The sequence below is a fragment of the Panthera onca genome, chromosome B2 (genome assembly GCF_046562875.1).
Source record: "Panthera onca isolate mPanOnc1 chromosome B2, mPanOnc1 haplotype 2, whole genome shotgun sequence".
Lineage (NCBI taxonomy): Eukaryota > Metazoa > Chordata > Mammalia > Carnivora > Felidae > Panthera > Panthera onca.
In genome coordinates this window covers 116,033,748-116,055,266 of record NC_138343.1, presented here as the reverse complement: position 1 = coordinate 116,055,266, position 21,519 = coordinate 116,033,748, and the positions used below count along the sequence as shown (strand labels likewise).

The 21,519-nt window shown below is 35.5% G+C and overlaps 1 protein-coding gene across 2 annotated transcripts in view; it reads right to left on the bottom strand.

Moving 5' to 3' along the window:
• Positions 1-21,519, bottom strand: part of LAMA2 (laminin subunit alpha 2) — a 613,797-nt gene that overhangs the window by 256,329 nt on the left and 335,949 nt on the right. For both annotated transcript variants that reach the window (XM_078447300.2, XM_078447301.2), the window contains exons 15-18: positions 12,087-12,198; positions 6,675-6,728; positions 6,351-6,464; positions 720-847 (exon numbers count right to left, since the gene is read on the bottom strand). In XM_078447300.2, coding sequence (XP_078303426.2) covers positions 720-847; positions 6,351-6,464; positions 6,675-6,728; positions 12,087-12,198 — 408 coding nt within the window. The remainder of the gene's footprint in view (positions 1-719; positions 848-6,350; positions 6,465-6,674; positions 6,729-12,086; positions 12,199-21,519) is intronic.

Below are 21,519 nucleotides of genomic sequence, written 5' to 3'. Positions count from 1 at the left end.
AAAATAAAATAAAACATTAAAAAATATATTAAAAAAGAAAGATAAACTGATATATATCATATATGATAATATGATAAACTGTGTGATAACCAAAGGATAGGACGGGTGCTTAAAGATCAGCTAGACTGATCTTTTACTTTACCTTTTCTAGGAGTTGGTGACTTGCCCAAGATTCATAAATAAATAGTGTGAGACTGGGATCCAAATGAGCAATATTTGTGTTAGTGATCTTTTAAAAGTATATGTATACATTATTTATTTATTTAAAGTAAACTCTATACCCAATGTGGGGCTTGAACTCACAAACCCAAGATCAAGAGTCACCTGCTCTCCCACTGAGCCAGCCAGGCACCCCAGTGTTATTGGCTTTTTTTGTTACAGCATGAAGACATGCGTGCATGTATGTATGTGTACATGTGGGCACGTATATATATTTGTATAAAATATGTCTGTCCTTTATAGTTGCTTTAGACATTATATTTTAGTTCTATCTCATACATTAAATCACAGGACTAGAACTCAGATATTAAAAATTCTGTAGAATAAATAGCCACAACTTTAAACATTTTATATCTAGAAAAACTGGTATTACCTTCCAGAGAAAGTCACCCATTTATTCGTTACTTATTTATGTGTGGTAAGAGAAAGAAACATTTTATATCATAAATGCACTTGGGGAACTGGATGCCCAAATCACTGGAGGTAAGTTTGTGACTCACTTATTGGATGGGATATTGAGTGGACAGGCGCAGGGCTGACAGTCTTCAGAGGTTCCTTTAGTAGGATCACCATAGAAACCAGGAAGACATTTATTGCAGTATGGGCCACCTGTGTGATCCTTACAGTTCTGAGGAAGAAACACACATCAGAGTTTATTATGTTGGTCTCAAGCATCAATATATTACCCAAAATTGTTCTACAGAGCTATTAGTCTATTCCCTGCCAGGAAGAATAATTTTCCACATTAAATGGTCAATTTTACAGCTGGGAAATAGCATTGATAATTAATATGTAGCTTATGAACTACACGCCAGTCTCAGCATACGCATGCTTAATAAAAAACAACTGAAATTCATTATACCTTTTTTTCATTCTAAATCTTATTTCCTTTTTTCTTTACTTTTCGATGTTTTTCATAAGGAAATACATGTGATCATGCATGCGTGTGTACATGTGCATAGTCACAGAGTCCTAATAGCATATGTCTCATGGAAATCGTAGCTGCTTCTAGGTAAAAGTCCATTGCTCAGCTTAAAATTGGTGATTTAATGAGGATAGTGGCTACTCATACGAATGCTCTGGAACGATGATCCTCTTACCTCAGAGATTAATTTGGACCCCAGTGGGCTCTGATGATTGGGACAATGCTCTAATGTATTACATCTGTGAGGGGCCTGCCTGGCTCATAATTAAACAATGAGAATATTGAAACATGTTTAAATGTATTCTAATATATAATGAAACCACAAGGCGCCTAACAATCTCTCCAACATTTTTTATTTTTAATGAAACTGCATTTTTCTTCAAAGTAGTAATGTTTGGTTATGTCCTCTTCAAAGATAAAAAATCAAAATAAAATAATTTGTATCTTGATTTCTTCATATTAAAGTACACTTATCAACTCAGACTGTGTTCACAAAAGATGAACAATTCAGTGAACCAAACACTGGGATTGTCTATAAATCTTTCAATAGCACAATTTGATAAATTTTAATGCTTTGGCGTCATGTAAACCTAACTTCTTCAATAAAATATACCTAATTCCTTTTAAAAAAACATCCAGTATGGATTCATTATGACTGAAATACATTTTTATTTTTACAACTATATGAAATTATATTTTTCTCATGTTGAAAAGAGTTCATCAGAGCTTAGGGGTACAAAATCCTTATTTTTATGATCAGTAATTAAATATGTATAAGAAATCGCTAAAATATACACTCATTTTAAAGATAAAGTAAATATTCATCAAATTTGGTTGACTTTTGGAATGGCCAGCCTAATTTAATGAAAGGTCTGATATATTATATCAGTATGTATTATATCAGTATGTATATCATACTGATATAATATATATATGTATATATATACTGATATATATACATATATATATACTGATATATATACATATATATGTATATATGTATATGTGTGTGTGTATATATATATATGTATATATATATATATATATATATATATATATATATATATTAACGTTTATTTATTTTTGAGACAGAGAGAGAGAGAGAGAGAGAGAGACACAGAAACTGAAGCAGGCTCCAGGCTCTGAGCTGTCAGCACAGAGCCCGACACGGGGCTCAAACTCACGGACCACGAGATCATGACCTGAGCCGAAGCCGGCCGCTTAACCGACTGATCCACCCAGGCGCCCCTATATCAGTATAGTTTTAAAGAAGCTCATTTTAATTACATGTAGTAAATTGATTTAATAGAAACGCAAATAAATATATGGTTTTATTTTATTTATTTCTTTTAAATTTTTAAATGCTTATTTATTTAATTAAAAATTTTAATCTTTATTTTTGAGAGAGAGAAAGAGATACAGATTGCGAGTGTGGGAGGGTCAGAGAGAAGGAGACACAGAATCTGAAACAGGCTCCAGGCTCTGAGCTGTGATCACAGAGCCCGACGCAGGTTCAAACTCACAAACCGCGAGATCATGACCTGAGCCGAAGTCAGACGCTTAACCGACTGAGCCACCCAGGCACTCCAATGTTTATTTATTTTTGAGAGAGACAGAATGCAAACAGGGGAGGGGTAGAGAGAGAAGGAGACACAGAATCCAAAGCAGGCTCCAGGCTCTGAGCTTTCAGCACAGAGCCCGACGTGGGGCTCGAACTCACAGATTGCGAAATCATGACCTGAGCCGAAGTCGGATGCTGAACCGACTGAGCCACCCAGGGGCCCCATAAATACATGGTTTTAAACAAAACCTGTTAAATACCTTGGAGAGAGGAATAGATTCTTTATTGAATAGAAGATATGAAATTAAAACCAATCATTTAACACTCTGCATTTCTCACATTTTATAAAATGAGAAAGTTCAAGCCTATGAATTATGAAGTTTTCAAGCTCTGAAATCTCATGGCAGTCTCATCAACTACAAGCGAATAGATAATTCTTTAGTTAATCTCGCGATACTTGAAAATAGGTTTTTCTCCAAGGTACTTTAAATTGTCTCTCAAATGCATTTAGCAAGCCTTTCCAAAGAGAGCACAGAGACTACCTTTACTATTAACAGTTGTGCAAACAACAGCATATTAAGATGGAATGTATAAAGCATGGATCATGAAGGAAGGCTTCCCTCTTTGATTTCGTCTTCATACTAATTCCTTTCAAGTCCTCAAATTTAACTAAGGTTGGCTGTTACTAAAAACTTACATTGTTTTTGCAATATTCTTTGCATATTGTCATATTGACATGATCAAATCATATCTCTCAAAGACTTAGGGGTTTTAAAAATAAGATCAGAAAATTGATCATCTTAACCACGTTTAAAATGGTATTTCTAAAACTCCACTGGGAATCTTGCATAACCTACACATGCTGTTTTTCCTTGACTCCTGATCTAAAAGAAAAAGAACTTACAGAAGTTGCTTACCTTTACTAATGTTGTATTTCATTTTGTGGAAATCATAACATTAATCTAACACTCAAGTGTTTTTGCAACTGAAACTATAAAACAGCATGAAGCAACAACACAGTGGAAATCAGAACTGAAAACATGAGAGGTGCACTCTGACAGGCTGGTTATTTTTACAGGTGTCCTGCTATAAAGTGATTCCCGAATGTCCATTCATAGCACATTGGACAATAACAGTGAGGAAGGTCAAGGATACAATTTTTCCATGTGGCTTTAAATGTTTCCTGGGTCACTTCAAATGTACTTTGAGTTAAAATGACCTTTTTATATAGACCCACACTATAAAAGAGGTCTGGATTTTGATCTGCTATCAAAAATATATTTCAGGTAATTTCTTTCTTTTTAAAAAAATTTTAAATGTTTATTTACTTTTGAGAGAGAGGGAGAGGGAGAGAGAGAGACAGTGAGAGTGGGTGGAGGGGCAGAGAGAGAGGGAGACAGAGAGAGACAGAATCGGAAGCAGGCTCCAGGCTCTGAGCTGTCAGCACAGAGCCTGATGTGGGGCTGGAAGTCGCAAACCGTGAGATCACGACCTGAGCCGAAGTTGGACGCTTAACCAACTGAGCCACCCAGGCGCCCCATTTCAGTTAATTTCTAATCATATTTCAAACCAAGCTAACTGAAAAGCAGTTTATCTGTAAATTTCATAAATTCTCTGTGTAATGCTAGCGGAAAAAGCATACATAATTGATAAAGAAGATAAAATGTGGGTTAAGTAAACCTTAAAAATGTCCTTAATGTGTAACATTTAAATATTTTTCTCTTCGTGGATCAAATCAGAACCAATATGCTCAAAATGGGATATTAGCACTTAGTTATCAATATCATTTCAGATAAAAGGCATCTTAATGTCTCCAGAAAATATCTTACATGATCCAGTATTAACCAGCTATAATGGAAAATGCAGAAAACACCAGATTCTGTTTCCATTGACACGATCTCTATTGTTTCCCTAAGACTCCTTCTGTTATTTAAAGGTGGATTCCTGTTTTTCTGTCCATAAAACAGAGTCAATAAACTAGGTTTCATCAGAAGTTCTCAGATAATCGCTGTTTCCTCCCTTCTTCCTCCCCAAATTATGCTGAAAACATTTTATTCTAAAAATAGGGCTTTCATTCTTATGTCACACAATCAAATGGACCAACAGCATTATCTGATTTAATCATAATGAATTTAACATGAAATATTACTATTAGAAACATTATAAGTCTGGTATTATGATATATTTATTTTGTTTTTTCAGGTTTAAAGAAAGCAACTCCATATCAGCTTTGCGCTGAATAGTTCCTAGAGCATGTTAGCAAAGTGTTTAAAGGTAACTCAATATTTTTCCCAAGGTACATTTTAAATGACTCATGGTATAATTAAAATGAAAATCGCTTAGTCTTTCTATTCATAAAAATGCCATTGGAAAAATCTACGGATCCACAAATTAAGGCTATCGTGCTTTATACTGCAATGCAATTAAACAAATCTTATACAGAGAAAACAGAAAGAGCATCAATAAACCTAAATGCCAAATTACATTGAGACAAAGCCCTGAATTTTCATTTTGGGTTTGTCCCAGAAGCTTTTAAGTGGAAGAAAAGGGGGGAAACATTGAGCAAGAGGAAGAAAGAACATTAAGAAATAAAGATAGCAGAGTCTGCCTTAAATTCTACAGGGAAATGAGAATATGATATCCTCCTAAATTGGCACTGTTTCAAATTGTGTTTCTGCAGGACTAATGAAATGAGAAGTGTTGTTTCAAGCTTCATGCCATGTCAGAGAATATCAAACTAACATGCCCTTGAGTTCATCAGGATGGTCTATGTGGTGTATATTCTCCAATCTAGAGGCTTCTTAGCAGGTAGAAAGTGCTGGCCTTTGCAGAGAGCTTTTCTTCTCCTTCAAAGTTTGGCTTTCCTTGTAGCTGGAAGAAGCAGCTTTGATGAATATGTAGTGCATATATTTATTATTTTTTTAATCTACATACGACATTTATTTTTAAAAAGTTTATTTATTTACTTTGAAAGGGATAAAGAGAGAGCTGGGGAGGGGTAAAAAGAGGGAAAGAGAGAGAATCCCAAGCAGCCTCCACACTGTCAGCATGGAGTCCAATATGGGGCTCAAACTCACAAACTGTGAGATCACGACATGAGCCAAAATCCAGAGTTGGACATTTAACCAACTGAGCCACCGAGGTATCCCTACATATGACACTTTTTTTTACTTAAATGTTGAAATTTTAAAATAAAAATCGTGTAGTATGCCCTCATTTTTTCAATGTGGAAGAAACTGAATTATGTCTATTATAAAAGTTATTTTTATACTTTTCATATCATGGGGATACAAACCATTTTCTGTTATGGAAATACAGCCTATTTTTGGTAGATTTATGGAAGGGATTGAAACCACATACATTCAGGGTAGATATGTATCTCAGTCATTAGTTATATTTTATGATGATGTATCTAATTCTAATTGAGGTCTTACACTAATATGGATAAACATCTCCTAATACTTGTTAGTCAGGAAAACCACATACGAAAGAGCATCCTCAGCTTCCAACTCCATTCAATATAAAGATCCCTGTCAAATCACGTCTTGACTCAAGTGTTTGTCCCAGAGGTAGTAATTGACCTGCAGACCTATTGAGCTGATTTCAGCCTTGTCAATCAGCATCCCCAGAGGAGAAAGCACTTACCAGGCATTCTCCAGTGATGTCATCACAAGATTCTGCATGGCCAAAGCATTGACATGGTTCACAGATGCCACCCAAAATAGTGCCATTGACTCGTCTGTGCCGAGGCCAACAAGACTGAAAGAAAGATAAGGTTTCAAGTCTCAGGGATTTTTTTCTTAAGGTTTTTTTTGTTTTGTTTTGTTTTGTTTTTTTTGTTTGTTTTTTTGTTTGTTAAAGGGAAATATTTAGGTAGCAAATTCAGCAAACATGCTCATCAAAGTGTTGCTACTATTGAAACATTGCTACAGAGCTATTCCTCCTGACATTTGGGACTTTTGTACTGACCTTAGCATTATTGGCAGGTATGAGATTAGAGGAAGCATTAGCTTGGTGTCTCTTCTGAAATGGTAAAATAAAGAAGAGATAAAAAGAATTGAAATGTGACAGTCTCAAAGTAAAAAGCACAGACAGGAAAATAGAAGGAAAAGTATTGAAAAAAAGCAGCAGACATAAAAAGACTTTCAGCGAACCTTAGCCTAAGAGAGTACCTAATATCATCCAAAGGAATGTCGATTTTCTGGAATACATTCCCTCACCCACACAGAACTGCCCTTAATTCTGTCACTTTACAATCATTCGGAAGAAAGGTAGTGTCCCACTCTTACATTTGACCCACATACACAGCTGATGTCTACACACAAAGAGTCCGTATCTTTCATTCTCATCCTATTACGTTTTCTCAAACTTGCAAATGATTCATTTACCATATATTCCCTTGATATTTTATTTTTATTGCATTATTCTACTAGAAGTCTACTTACATTCATCATTCCTTTTAAAAGTGTGGAACACTTTATTATACAAAAATGGAATTCTGATTAAAAACATTCAGGCCTTAGAATAACTTTATGTCACCATCAGCTCTAGGTTCACTGTTACTCTTTAAATTAAGTTTCCCTTCCATGGGGGTTACTACAAACTGTATGGGATGCACAACTGGGGGGGGGGGAGGGCAAACACTGCTGCCCTCTGGAAGCTTGTGTTCTCTCTCAAGTTCTAATTTCATTTTGTGGGTGATTTATTATATTTCTGGCTGGTTTACTACAACGTAATATATCATGAAAAGGCCTTTTTTTCCAGTTGAAAATGGAAACAAGAGAGAAACCACTGAAGTAATAAAGTTTATAGAATTGTGTTGTGTACTGCTAGAAATGTTCCTTCTGCCTCAGGGTGTGAAGGTTCTTAAATTTGAACATCAATAACAAACACATAAAAAAGGGTCTGCTGATACTTCACATCTGAAAGGAAAGCAAAAATGACTTTCCTCTTAATTTGGGCAGTACAAGAAAGGTGTTGATTTTTTTGCCCCTTTCTAATAATTTCTCCACATTAAACTTTTTGCCACCTTAGATTCAGTGTAGAAGAGATTTCCTTCTCCAATACGTATTTTTAAAAACTGGTGAAGTCATATATCCAGAAGAGCGTAGAAACCAAGGGTGTTGATAACAGAGAGAGAACGGACTTACTGTTTTCAGGACAAATATTCATAGAATTGTCATTAATGAGCTTTTTTTTCTTTTAATACCCTGCAAATGTCCTACTCATACCACAGCCTCATCAAATCTGTAAGTATCAGCGATATCTCCATTTGCCATATTCTTTTCTGGAACAGTGGAGCAGGGCATGCAGAATTCTTCCTCTCCTGAGAGAAGTTACTACACTCATAATCTGCATTCCATTATCTGTTATCTTTCCAACACTCTTTCTCTGGGCTCTACCAGTAATACCTTCCTTTTCCACTGGATCATTACTATCAGCTCAAAAATATGATTTGCTATCCCCATTAAAAGTTAACAAATATGACAAAATTACTTCCTTAATATCTCAGAGCTTTCCAGTTACCTACCTGTTTTTCTTTCTCAGTAAAACTACTCTAAAAAGTCTTCTCTTCTTCACTTCCCTCTCATGCTTCATTCCATTCTACTCTGTCTTGTGCCATCACCACTCAATTACAACTGACCTTGGCTATGCCACCACATTCCAGGTAGCCAAAGCTGGTAGACCATTCTGTGACTGCATTTTATCTGACCTCTCATCAACATGTGGCTTAGTTGACTCCTCTCTCCCTCAAATGCCCTCTGCTCTCAATTTCCATGCCATCTCAACTCCATGTTTCCACATTAGCTTTTTGCTTTCTCCTCTGCTTTGACCCAACTTCTCATTGCCAAGAACTCCTAGGGGCTTGATCGCTTTCCTCCTTCTCTTCACACTGTCTCCTAGGTAATTTTATTCAGCTCCATAGTTGATGATCTCTTCCAAATGCTTATCTGTTGACCAGACGGATATTCCAGGTTCAGGACGTGCATATTCAACTGTAAAGTTGACATCTAGTTTCCACTTTTCACACCTAATATTTCTAAAATGGATTGTTGATTCCATCTTCTGCCAACTGCTAATCCTCCCCAGTCTTCCTTAGCTTAGTAAATGGCTTTGCATACAATTGCTCCAACTGGTAATCTATGACTCATTTCTTTCTTTTTTTTTAAGTTTTATTTATTTATTTTGAGAAGAAGAGAGAGAGTGAGCATGATCAGGGGAGGGAGGGAGGGAGGGAGAGAGAGAGAGAGAGAGAGAGAGAGAGAATCCCAAGCAGGCTCTGCACTGTCAGTGCAGTGCCCAATGTGGGGGTCGACCCCACGAACCATGAGATCATGACCCGAGCTGAAATCAGGAGTCAGACGCTTAACTGACTGAGCCACCCAGGCACCTCTATGACTCATTCTTAAATTCCTTACTTCTTTAAACTCTGCTCTGGTATGTAATCTACAATAAATCCTATTGGTTATACTATCAAAATATAGAGTAAACCCATATCTTTTTACATCCCCTGCCATTATCCTAACATAAACCATAATAGTGTCTCCTACCACAGTAGCCTATGAGCCACTCTTCCTCTTATTCTTGCCTTCCTATATTATGTTCTTCACTCTGTAGCCATAAAGAGTTTTTCGAATAAGAAAACTAAGATCAAGGCACTACCCTCCTTAAAGTATTCTAATGATTTTCTATTATGCTTAGGATAGAATCCCCAATTATTATAATACATACAAAGCTCTGGATGGTTTGGCTCCTCCAGTCACATCACGTGCTATTCTCTCCCTTGCTTACTATGTTCTAGTCGTCCTTGCCCTCTTTCAGGTCCTTGCAGACTCCAAGCTCCTTTCCACTTCCTCCTAAGCCACTTCCAGCTTTCTCTGCATAGCTCACCCTTCTCACTCTTCAACACCCAGTTTAGATGCTATCACTTCAGACAGCCTTTCCTGAAACCTTTTATAAAGTAGCCCCTCTTATCTATTCTTCCTGTGCCCATTCTTAGTAGCTGTATCGAGACACCTTGTTCATTTTCTTCATGACACTTATTACACGTATTTAAATATGTTCTCCGGCATATTGTCTAGCCTACAACCAAATGTAATGTCCTCGAGGGTAGGGACTATACCTGTGTTGTTGATCACCTAATCAGCCATGCCAAGGGTCTTGATTGTGTCAAAATGCATGATTATCAACATCTATTAGCTAAACAAAAGTATGAACACTCCTATGAGGTGGTTAATTTTATTTTGATCATATAGAAAGAAGGAAAAACTGAGATTTGAATTAAAACACATTTTTTCAGTACCAGATGTTGCTTACACTTCTTCACCTGTCCCACTTGTGAAGTGAAATGAATTATGATGGTACTAAGAGTGTAAGAAAAATTGGAAAGATAAACTGCAGAGGGATTTATAAGAAGTCAGGTAGAAATGAAGAAAAAAAAAAAAGGTTTGAATCAACACTGTGGCCCCAAATAGAGTAAAAGAGAATGATATTATAGTGAGTAGTTTGACCTGGTTTTTGGCAACCTAGCATGAAGACATTCTGGTCTTTGTAGGTTACTCAGCGTTGCAGAGGTCTGTGCATATTAGGGATAGCAAAGCTGATGTGACTGGCCTTATGAACTCAGTAAAAAGCAGATGAAATCAGGAAAGGACAGGAATGAATGCGAGCAAGTCTAAACATCTGATGTTTTGTTTGGATTCTTTCATACTCGTGTGCTTCTCTCTTCCCACCTAATTGTTACCATTATTTAGCCTCCAATTTGAGGTTTTTCCACTGCAGGATACTTTCAGTGACACCTGTCTCTGCTCACCTCTTTGAACGATTATTGCACTTATGTTCTGTACCACTCACCCGTCCCTTAATTATATAGTGCTGTGATCCAATTTTTCACAGGTATTTGTTCTGTCTCCCTAAACAGATTGTTAGCTCTTTAAGGATGGGGATTTTGATGTAATCTTCTTGATAATCCCTTCAGCACCTAGTGCAGAATTTACCAAAGATTCACAATAAATATTTTTGAAGAAAGGAAAGAAGAAACAAAAAACCTAGCCAACTGAGCAATTCTGATATTTAATTTTGTATCGACAGGTATTTGGAACTTCCATAAAGACGATGAAGAGTACTAGGGAAAACAAATGTGGGGTAAGTGGTAAAACAAGCATAGAATCAAGGTGTTCATTCTTCCAATTGAAATAGGAACTTAAAGGTTCAAAGACAGCTTTCTGGTTTGAAATAAAAACTGCTGGGCTCTTCATAAAGTATGTGGTTCATCAAATACAGCACATATTTTATATGTAAAAATCAAATTAATGTTGACAGAGCCAATTTATTGCCACAATTATTTTTCTCTTCTTGAGATGAATTTTGGAAAAGCAAGGACATCAACGAATTTCATTTCATTTTATTTCTAGATAGGTGAATCTGAGCCTGGCTAAAGAAAACACATTTGTCACGAAGATGACTCTGAATCCTATGTATCTTCTAAAAGCATGCATTATTTCAGAGTACAACAGAGCTGACGAAGCAATGCCCAGAGTATTTCTATAAATGGCATAATGGGATAGTGTGCTGAAGTAGAACATCTTGGTACACTCAAACGATTCCTTAAAGGCACCATTTTTAAAGAATTTAAGCTCCTATTTATCTGCAAGCCATGTCCTCTATCAGGAAAATTGTGTTTACATTATATGACTGGGTTTCAAGTGAAACCAATTTCAAACCACCTAAGAAAAAGTATGTAGAAGTAAATAAAAGTTATTACCTTAAAACGACACACTGTGATATTAAGTAAGAAATGTTAATCTTATTAGAAATCTAGAATACTGGGGTAACAAGGAATATCTCAAAGAAATGAATCAAAGGCATGTAGGGAATTTTCCAGATCACGGTATTTCTTCCATGTATTATATCTTGATGTTTTAAAGATTCTATCCTTCAGAAGCTTGCGGTTTGGCATTCTTAGGAATAAAGCAGAGCAAGAGTATGGTACATAAGATTAGAAACTACAGGGAAAGGGGAAAACAGTGCTAATTCATGGTAAGCGCTGAGGTAGAAGTGAAGGGAAACTATTTTGAAATATTAAATATTACTCTGCTATCATTCATCTTATTTTATCAACCAATGAAATAGGAAATAAACACTTAGGGAAACCTCAGATTTTCATCTGTAGCAAGGTAAAATATCCAAAAGAGAAACATAACTTCAAGATGACGTAATATGAGCGGTGCTCTATTAGAAAGCCATGATTTTGGGCACTCAAGCGTCTTCTTTAAGTAAAACACTATCATTTATTTGCGCCATCATTGATGGAGGACGGTTTACTGAAAGCAATGTTGAAGGAACTTGGGAGGCGCCAAGGATTTATTCTTGCAAACTTGCCTCACAAGAGGAGCCAGAATACCCAGGTGGACACTGGCAAATCTCCACGGCGGTTGCAATGGTTCCATCAGTAGGATAGGGGACTGCGGATTCAAGGCCAACAGAGCCCAGCCTGCAGTGGAAAGAAAAAGAGATGGTGACTAGGTAAACCAACTCTTAGGTACTATAGAGTTTGAGGAATGGTATAGTAATCAGGTTGGTAATATAGGTAAACTCTTTGTGGTGAGAGGGAAGGCCAACGAATATGTACAACTTGAAGCCCTGCTCATTCCTTCTATTCGGTAAAATATGTCCAGGTGCTCACAACCATGACCACATCAAATGCTGAGAAGATATGAGAACATTCTTGCCCAGTTCTTGGGTTTTGGCTATTTGTTTCGATTTCATTATTATTATTATTATTATTATTAATTTTTTGGAGATAGTTTAAAATAATGTAGTTGAAGGTATTTTTAAAACAGAAAACATCACATGACTGACTCATTTTAATGTGAAACTAGAAAATCAAAGAAGACAATATTAATATCCAGCTCAAGCTTTTAAATTGAAAGGAAAGATGAAAGGAAAAAGAAAGAGAGAAGAGGGAGGGAAGGAAGGAAGGAAGGAAGGAAGCAAAGAAGGAAGGAAAGAGAGAAACAGAAAAAGAGAGAAAGAGAAAGAAAGAAAAAAGTGATTTTCATTTCTTTTCATCAGAAACAAATCTGCACGTTGGGAGGTAAAAATGAGACTTTTTCAAATAGTTGAATTAGAACTATTTTCTTAATTTGTTTTGACCTGAATTAAATGCATTGTTCTATGTATCCATGGGTTTCATTTTATTAGTACTTCTGTACAATCTGGTGGTTTTAGCAGAGTGATTTGGTGTCACTCATTATTTTGGGGAAAAGCCGATTTGTCTAAACTGAAAACACTGTTAATATAAGTGGTATATGTGTATATTATGTGTGTGCGTGTGTGTATTTCCTATATATTTCCATATTTCCTATATATATATTTCCTTCCAAAAATATGCAAACTTAATATGAATTAACAATTTAAATAAACATTGGTGTCTTATTGGATTTTTCAATTTTTTTTTAAAAAAGGAAATTTTAAAAGCTTTATTGTTAAGAACATGGACTCAAGTTTCAGACAGACTAGGATTCATATCCTGTCTCTGACATTCAGCAGTGTTGTATCCTAGGAAAAATTACCTAATTTCTCTAGGCCTCAGTATTGTCATCTATGTAATGGAGATAACATAAGAGTCCATACATCATAAGCTTGATAAAATAATTATATGAAATAATGAATATAAGTTCCTGATATAACACATACTGATTATTAAATACTAAACATTTTATTAACATATTCTCATTGACTGTTGAAACAGGATAGAAAATGGCCACAAAAGACTATACGAAACACTATTGGTATCTCCAATTCTAGCTGTTTACCATTTTAATATATTAAAACAAATTTGAAATAAATCCTCAGGGCACAAAATTAATTGATTGCTACTGATTTATGGTAAGTACTGTTTCTTAAAATGATTGACAAGCCCTATAATACAATCTTATATGCCATTCTTTAACCATGATAAAGATACAACCAACTCTTGCATTTCCAGTTGCTTTACACAAGAGTGGTGTTAGGTTTTTAATTGGTGACTCACAATCATGAAGGAGCTTCTGAGATTTGGGAATCTATGCTATAATCAATCCAAAGAACAAAGCTAACAGGCTCATTAAATGTATCTTCAAAAGTAAACCCTTTAAGAAAATTGTAAGCTTTTGAGTTAACAAATTTCTAAAATCTTTATTGTTTTGGGGTGTCTGGCTGGCTCAGTTAGTAGAACATATGGGTCTTAATCTCAGAGTTTTGAGTTCAAGTCCCACAATGGGCATGGAGCCTGCTTAAAATTAAAACAACAACAACAACAGCAACATTAAAACCTTTTTCACTCCCACTTTACTAATCCTAGACACTTGATAGTACCTTGCATGTGTATGACCTCATACGTAACCAAAAAGTTGAAAAGCAAAACCGAAGCAATTGGGTGGGATCATCTTAGAGGCTGTGTGCTAACCGGCATCTTCTAAAGACAAGCCATTTATCTTTAGCTACAGAGTAGTTCATCCACAACCATTTCTTGAATGATTTCTTCTCTGGGAGAACAGTCTGGACAACCTAGTAAAAGGTCCTAAATTGGTAAGTGTTAAAAATCACTCTTTCATAATGTTTAGGTTACATAGAGGTTTTCAGAGAAATCTCTAAGTTGTCATTTTTTCCCCCACCAAATCAACCTGTATAAGATGTATAAGTGGAGATTTTTTCATTTTTTAAATTGGGGTGAAATTTACATAACATAAAAGTAACCATTTTAACGTGTTCATTTAGTACATTCACAAGGTTGTGCAACTACAACCTTTATTTGGTTCCAAGCATTATCGTCAGCCCATGTGAAAACCCTGTACCCATTAAGCAGTCACTGCCTATTCTGGCCTTTCTCTTAGCCCCTGGCAAACCATGAATCTGCTTTCTGTCTCTATGGATTTATCATGGATAATTCTGGATACTTCACATAAATGAAATCATATAATCAGACCTTTTGTGTCTGGCTTCTCTTAGTTTAATGTTTTCCAAGTTCATCCATGTTGTAGCATGTATCAGTATATCATTCCTTGTTATGACTGAGTAATATTCTATTGTATGAATATATCACAACATAGAGTTTGAAAGACAGTACTTGCTTGTGTCAACATGAGCTTATGAGCAACTTCTCACAAACAAAGACTTTGTTGTGTCATCTATATACCTAGCCAGATCATCTCAATACAAGCTCAGTACACTTTCGTTGGATGGATGAATGGATGGATAGATGGATAGTAGGTATATGGATAGATGGATAGATGAATGAATGGATACAAAACTACATATAAACAAACATACATGTATTAATAGATGAGTGGATAGGTAAATGAACAGGTGAATGGAACATAGTTATATTTTAGACAATGACTAACATACTCCCAGATAAATGCTAAAATAAAGCCTAGTATCCACATTCAGATGAATAAAGTCAGATAAGCAGGAGACAAATTACTTGTTTGATCAGATAAATAAATACATAAATAAATAAATAAATAAATAAATAAATAAATAAATAAATAAATAAATAGAAAGCTATTAGAGTTAGAACTTGAGGTCAGAACTCATCTGAATTAATTGTGACATCTTACTGTCTGCACTTAATGAACTGTCCCAAGATTAACTTATCTTTCTGATCACTTTGCTTTCAGAATTAGATGATTTCATGATTGCTATACTAGTTGGTTATCCTGTAAAAGACTGTCACAATTTACTAAACAGTAGACTGGTCAATTGTGTAGACAGTCCCCGGATTTTTAATATAAAATTGAGTATTGGAATGTTTCAAAATAGAAAAATGAGTAATTGACTACTTTAAGGAACAATTTAAAATATAACAAAACAAAAACAAAAATATTTTCTATGAATTGCCAAATTTCATTTGTCTTTACAACAACAGATGTTCCTTTCCTTAATCTGTGTAACCATTTTGAGCTGTAAGAAATTTCAACATTCAAAAATCTTTCCCAGCAATATTCCACATTAGCATTCACTGAGCAGACCCAATGTTCATCAGGTTCTGCTGTTGGTAAATGGGATTTTAATGTGTTTAACGGTTTTAAGTATTACTCATAAAGAAGGCTGCGGGTTTTTTTTCCCTTCAATATGGGCATTTTCTTTTCTTGATACGAGGCTGCATTCTTTTAAATATATAAAGGTAGTGGTAATAAAGTACTAAATTTTAGAAGTGCATGAACTATCAAAGATTCGTCAACTAAATCACATGTTTTAGCTGGCTATTTCCTCTTATTTTTATCACTTGGAAATACAGATAAGATGATGAAGAGAAAAGACATAATTGTGTAAGCTAGTATTGAAAATATTAGAATCATATGAGAAACATTATCCTGGTACAGACTTAAAGATTGTCCTCAATACTTTTGTTTCATTATATTTCTACCAGAGTTAGATAGGTTAAGCTTTACTAAAATAATAATAACAATAACACATAAATTATCCTTAGAAACAATAAGAACTTTGATCATAAAACTTTATATAATTATTTTTTTCTATCCATCTTTTTTTTTCTATTGAAAGCATCCATTTAATTCTACTTAAACCAATGTTACTTTGGATTAGCCACCATAGATGAAGAGTTTATTGCTATTCAATTGCTTTGTTCTATTTTGTTCTGTCAAAACTCAGAACTTCCTGCAGTCTCTACCTTGTGGAAGTCCCACCATGTTAGGGGGGACTGATACCTTTTATTCCACTCCTAAAAAGGCAAAGAATCATTTAGTGGCCCAGGCAATGTCTGAGTGGTTCATCTGAAAAAGAACTAGATGTTTTCATCAATCGTTTTTAACCCCCATCAAGTAAGGGAAATAACTGAAAGAATTGGATACTATTTCAGACATTCATAAACATTATATTAAATGCTAATAGGATCATTTATCTCTTCCTTCTTAGACCTACCAGTATGTACTGTGCACATTTCTAATGCATTATTTATTACACTACCGTAAATGTATGTGTCTGCCTTCCATCCTCGACTATGCCTTTTTTTAATTCAATGATCATTTATCCATTATCGCATTCTTTTTGCTTAGCCTAGAACTACCACATCATAATAATTACTACTTACTAAGTGTCTGCTATCTTCTGTGTACTGTAATGGGGGCTTGACAGACATCTCATTTAACTCTGAGTGAACACAATGGGTAATCATGTTATTGTCTACATTTACAAATGAAGAACCTATGACTCAGAGAAGTGCTGTGTCCAATATAATACAGTTCGCAAACAGTGCAGCACAGATTCAAACCCAAGCATGACTCCAAAATCAACGATTATCTTGTTACCCTACACTGCCTCCCAACATATTGCTAGATAGCATGGCTAATGTTTTTGGTACATCATTTTCTCACATAGCATTCGATCTTAAAATTTAGATAGTGTTTCTGCCATTTCACAGAAGAGGAAACTGAGACTTAGAAAGGTATACACAAAAGGCAATAAATGCTGGCAGACTGAATGAATCCAATATTTACAGAATTTATTTGGCAGGTAGTCAAAGATAATGTGGAGGAAACATATGTGGGTTTAAACCTCTTATGAAGAGCCCAATGCTTAGCGAGTTGCATAAGTCTTTTAAGTTTTACAGGCCTTTTCAGTATAATTTCTTCAAAACATGGTTATCTGTACCATTAATTTCCAAAGATAGATGCATGGTATGCATCTATCAACAATGTTACTATAATCATCAAGATACTCCTTTATTTATAAGGGTTTTTCTAGATTATTACATAAATTCTATGTAATATTTTTGATACATCCCCCCAACACACATTTACTTGAAAAAGTCATATGAACATGTCTTGCCTTGAAATGATTCTGTGTTCCTTTTTAAGCAATAAAGACACATGGGGTGTATCAGGATAAAGTCATGATGAGGGCTCAGTTACACTGAGTTGTTTGTGTTAACAAACAACTCCAAATTCTTAGTGGCTTAACAGAAAACAAAATGTTTACTCATGTAAAAATCCTTCACAGGTCTGGGTGACTGTTGAGGGCAATGTTTCAGGCTATTTGTATCTTCTTGTAGGTAGATAAGCTCCAGAAAGTCTCATGCTGGCATTTCGGTGCTTCTTGTGTGTGTGCGTGCGTGTGTGTGTGTGTGTGTGTGTGCGTGCGTGTGTGTGTGTGTGTGTGTGTGAGAGAGAGCATGTGCATGCATGTAGGGGAATTATAATCACTTCTATTCACATTTTACTGGCTAAACCAAGTCATATGACCACATCTATTGTCAAAGGTTAGGGAAATGTAATATCACAAAAGGGGAAGTTTGGATCTGGGTATTTCCCCAAAGAAAATAAAAACACTAATTCAAAAAGATATATGCACCCCTATGTTCATTACAGCATTATTTACAACAGCCAACACAGGCAAACAGCCTAGTGTCTAACAATAGATGAATGAATAAACAAGATATGGTATATATAGACAATGGAATACTACTCAGCCATAAAAAAGAATGAGATCTTGCCATTTGTGATAACATGGAAGAACCTAGAGGGTATTATGCTAAGTGAAATAAGTCAGACAGAGAACGATAAATACCAAATAACTTCACTTATACGTGGAATCTGTAACATAAAGCAAATGGACAAACAAATAAACAACAGCAAAGATAGAAACTGGCTCATAAATATAGAGGACAAATAGGTGATTCCCAGAGTGGAGGTGACCAGGGGATAGGCAAAACAAGTGAAGGGAATTAAGAGGTACATACTTCCAGTTACAAAATAAATTAGTCATGGGGATGAAAGTACAGCATCAGAAATATGCTCATTAATATTGTGACAGCTGTATGATGAGAGATGATACACATATTGAGGTCAGCATTTTGTAATGTATATAATTGTCAAATTACTATGTTTTACAGTGAAACTAATAATAATATATGTCAACTAACTTCAATAAGGATTTTAAAAATAATTAAAAATAAAATAAATAAAATAAAATAAAATAAAATAAAATAAAATAAAATAAAATAAAAAGGATGAGATCAGAGATTGATGAAAGATACTAACGTCTGCTACAAGGTAAAAGAAAACAATTTTTTGCAGAGTTTTATGCTGAATAAACGTTTAAGAAAAGCTGAATAGACTCCTTGCTTGAATTAAATATCAAGAGTGCTACTAAAACTAGGGTTTGGGGAATTTAAAGGAGAAAGATGTATGATTTGGTTAAGTTGATTTCTCTTACATTTCTAAAAGAAGGCTGAAATTTTTCTATTTTTATATTCATCTTACCAATGTGGGCAAATGAGAAAGAAATCAATTAATTTTATTGCATTAACATCTCATCATTCTGGAAAAGAATGACAGCAAACACTGTCACAATTTTGGAATTATCACTATGTGCTTTATCCTAGATGGTCTCCAAAGTCTTAATAGTACTTGGTAGAAAATGTTATTGCTTGCAGTGACCGAGGTTGGATAGAAATGCTTCCGATTTCTCTGCCTATTTGCCATTAGCAAAATGCTTTTGCAGCCCTCTAATTCTATTCTCACGGTGACCTTTTGAAGCTGGCAAGGCAATTGTCCTTCTCCGTATTTCACAGACAGGGTGATTGAAATTCAGAGAGGTCAAAGCTACACTTATGTTTACAACTATTAAATAGCTGAATTGAAAACAGAAGTCAAAATCCTGACCCGCAGGCTAGTTCTCCTTCAACTATTCCTCTCCATCTCACCACAGAGCTGGAGGAAGCCAAGTCCATGAAGTGCACATGCTGAGAACCACCACGTAAGTAAATCTTCCTTAAATACACCTAAACATGAATTTTTGTTGAGACAGCCTCCGTTTACTTGTGCTTACACACAAACCGGATACCAAGTCAGAAGTGTACTGTGTAAGACAAGCTGAAATCGATTGCAAATATGACTCAATCCACTGGTAGATCAGAAATAAATACGATAAAACAAGTTCAGTGAGTCAGGATTTAGGCTGACTTTCTGCTTACCTGAAGGGGGTAGGTGTTTCAGATCTGCCATTGCCTTTTCCTTCTTGAACCATAGTGCTTTAGGGAATGTAGGCTGCAGAAGGCAGCCACCTACTTGGATTAGCTCCCGTGTCGGTTCACATAACCTTGCTCTGTGAACACGTCACTCGTACATGGGAAAAGTTCAGAAGGCTTCAAAAGAAACTGATGATTTTGACGGGTAGACACTGAACTTATCTGACATAAATCAGGGGGAAATGCCTTTGGATTAACTAGTCTGAGAAGCAATGCTGACAAAAATAAATAAACCCCCTAGCCACTTTTTGTCAATTTGGTTGTCATTCATATCAAAAGCCAGAGGACTCATCTCTCTGTACTGTTTAAACATCATGACAATCTCTATTTACTAAATGGGAGAAAAGATAATTAATTCCTAAGTGCTGCTTCACATCTTCATGGCATTTTAACCCAGCTCCTAACAGAATTGCCTATGCAAAAGAGGTACGCTGTTTGACAATGGTTCTGTTTATGAATCTGTAGCGTCCCCCTTTGGGAGATGGTAATGATGATTACACTTAGTTGAAATGGTACAAGTGAAAGACAAACTAGGCTGCACAAGCAAATGATGGGGGTGGAGGAGCATCAGCATTAAAAACAAAACAGCAACAACAACAACAACAAACAAACAAAAAAAAAAACCCCACCTCTTGTAGATAAACCAGTACTGGAGACAATGCTTGGATACTGAGTATGTCACAGAGTCAAGTTTTGGGTCATATTTCTTCATCTAACTTAATCTCAATTAGGGGAAAGTTACCATGCTGCCTTGTGCTTATTATTAGGGCATAAAAGGGAAAGTGGGGGGGGGGGAGAGAAAGCACATTCAGACACAGCTAAAGTTTGAATTTTCTTGGACAAACATATCACTGTTTTTAAAATGGAAAGCTTATGATCAGTCAGATATGAGCAGGTTTGATTCTAGTCAAAAGTTCTGTCTTTAGGGGTACCTGGGTGGCTCAGTCAGTTAAGCATCCAACTTCAGCTCAGGTCATGATCTCATGGCTCGTGAGTTCTAGCCCCTTGTCAGGCTCTGTGCTGACAGCTCAGAGCATGGAGCCTACTTCGGTTTCTGTGTTTCCCTCTCTCTCTTCCCCTCCTCCCTCTCAAAAATAAATAAAACACTAAAAAGAAAAATTCCCTCTTTAAAGAAAAAGAAAGGAAAACAACTAATTCTATGTAACAGGCGCTTTGCATAATTGCCACATATAATTTTCACAATGACCCCTGAAAGGTAGACACTATAATCTCCACTTCATACTTGAAGAAAGCAAGTTTCCACAAGGACCAATCACTTGCCAAAGTCACACATAAAATAAGCAGTTGAACTCACTGAATTCCTAGTTAGTTTGGCTCCAAGCTTATGCTCTTTCCTCTACAACACACAGCCTTATAGTCTTCTATGAAGAGACTTGTGATTATTTCAATGAAGGTGCTTAGGTTTCTTATTACAAACCACATGCTATTAAGTTAGAAACTGGTTAATTAATTAATGGAAGAAAACAGTTTACAAACCACTTTCCGAATATGGATACCCTGGAATTATACCTCTTTAGTTTCCCAGTGTCTGAGTCGTCATAAATGAGACTTTATTCTCCAGTATAGAGTTTTTCAGAATATGGATCCTTTTTTATCACATGTTCTAGCTGAATTATGAAGGAATCATCGATACTAGAAAAGGGCTAAGACAAATTTCTTTTGGGTGTTTAAATTTTAAAGTTTTAATAGAAACGCTTTTCAGAAAACTAGCGCTTGATTCTTAACTACTATTTGCAGAAAACCTGCATATCTTTAAAGTCA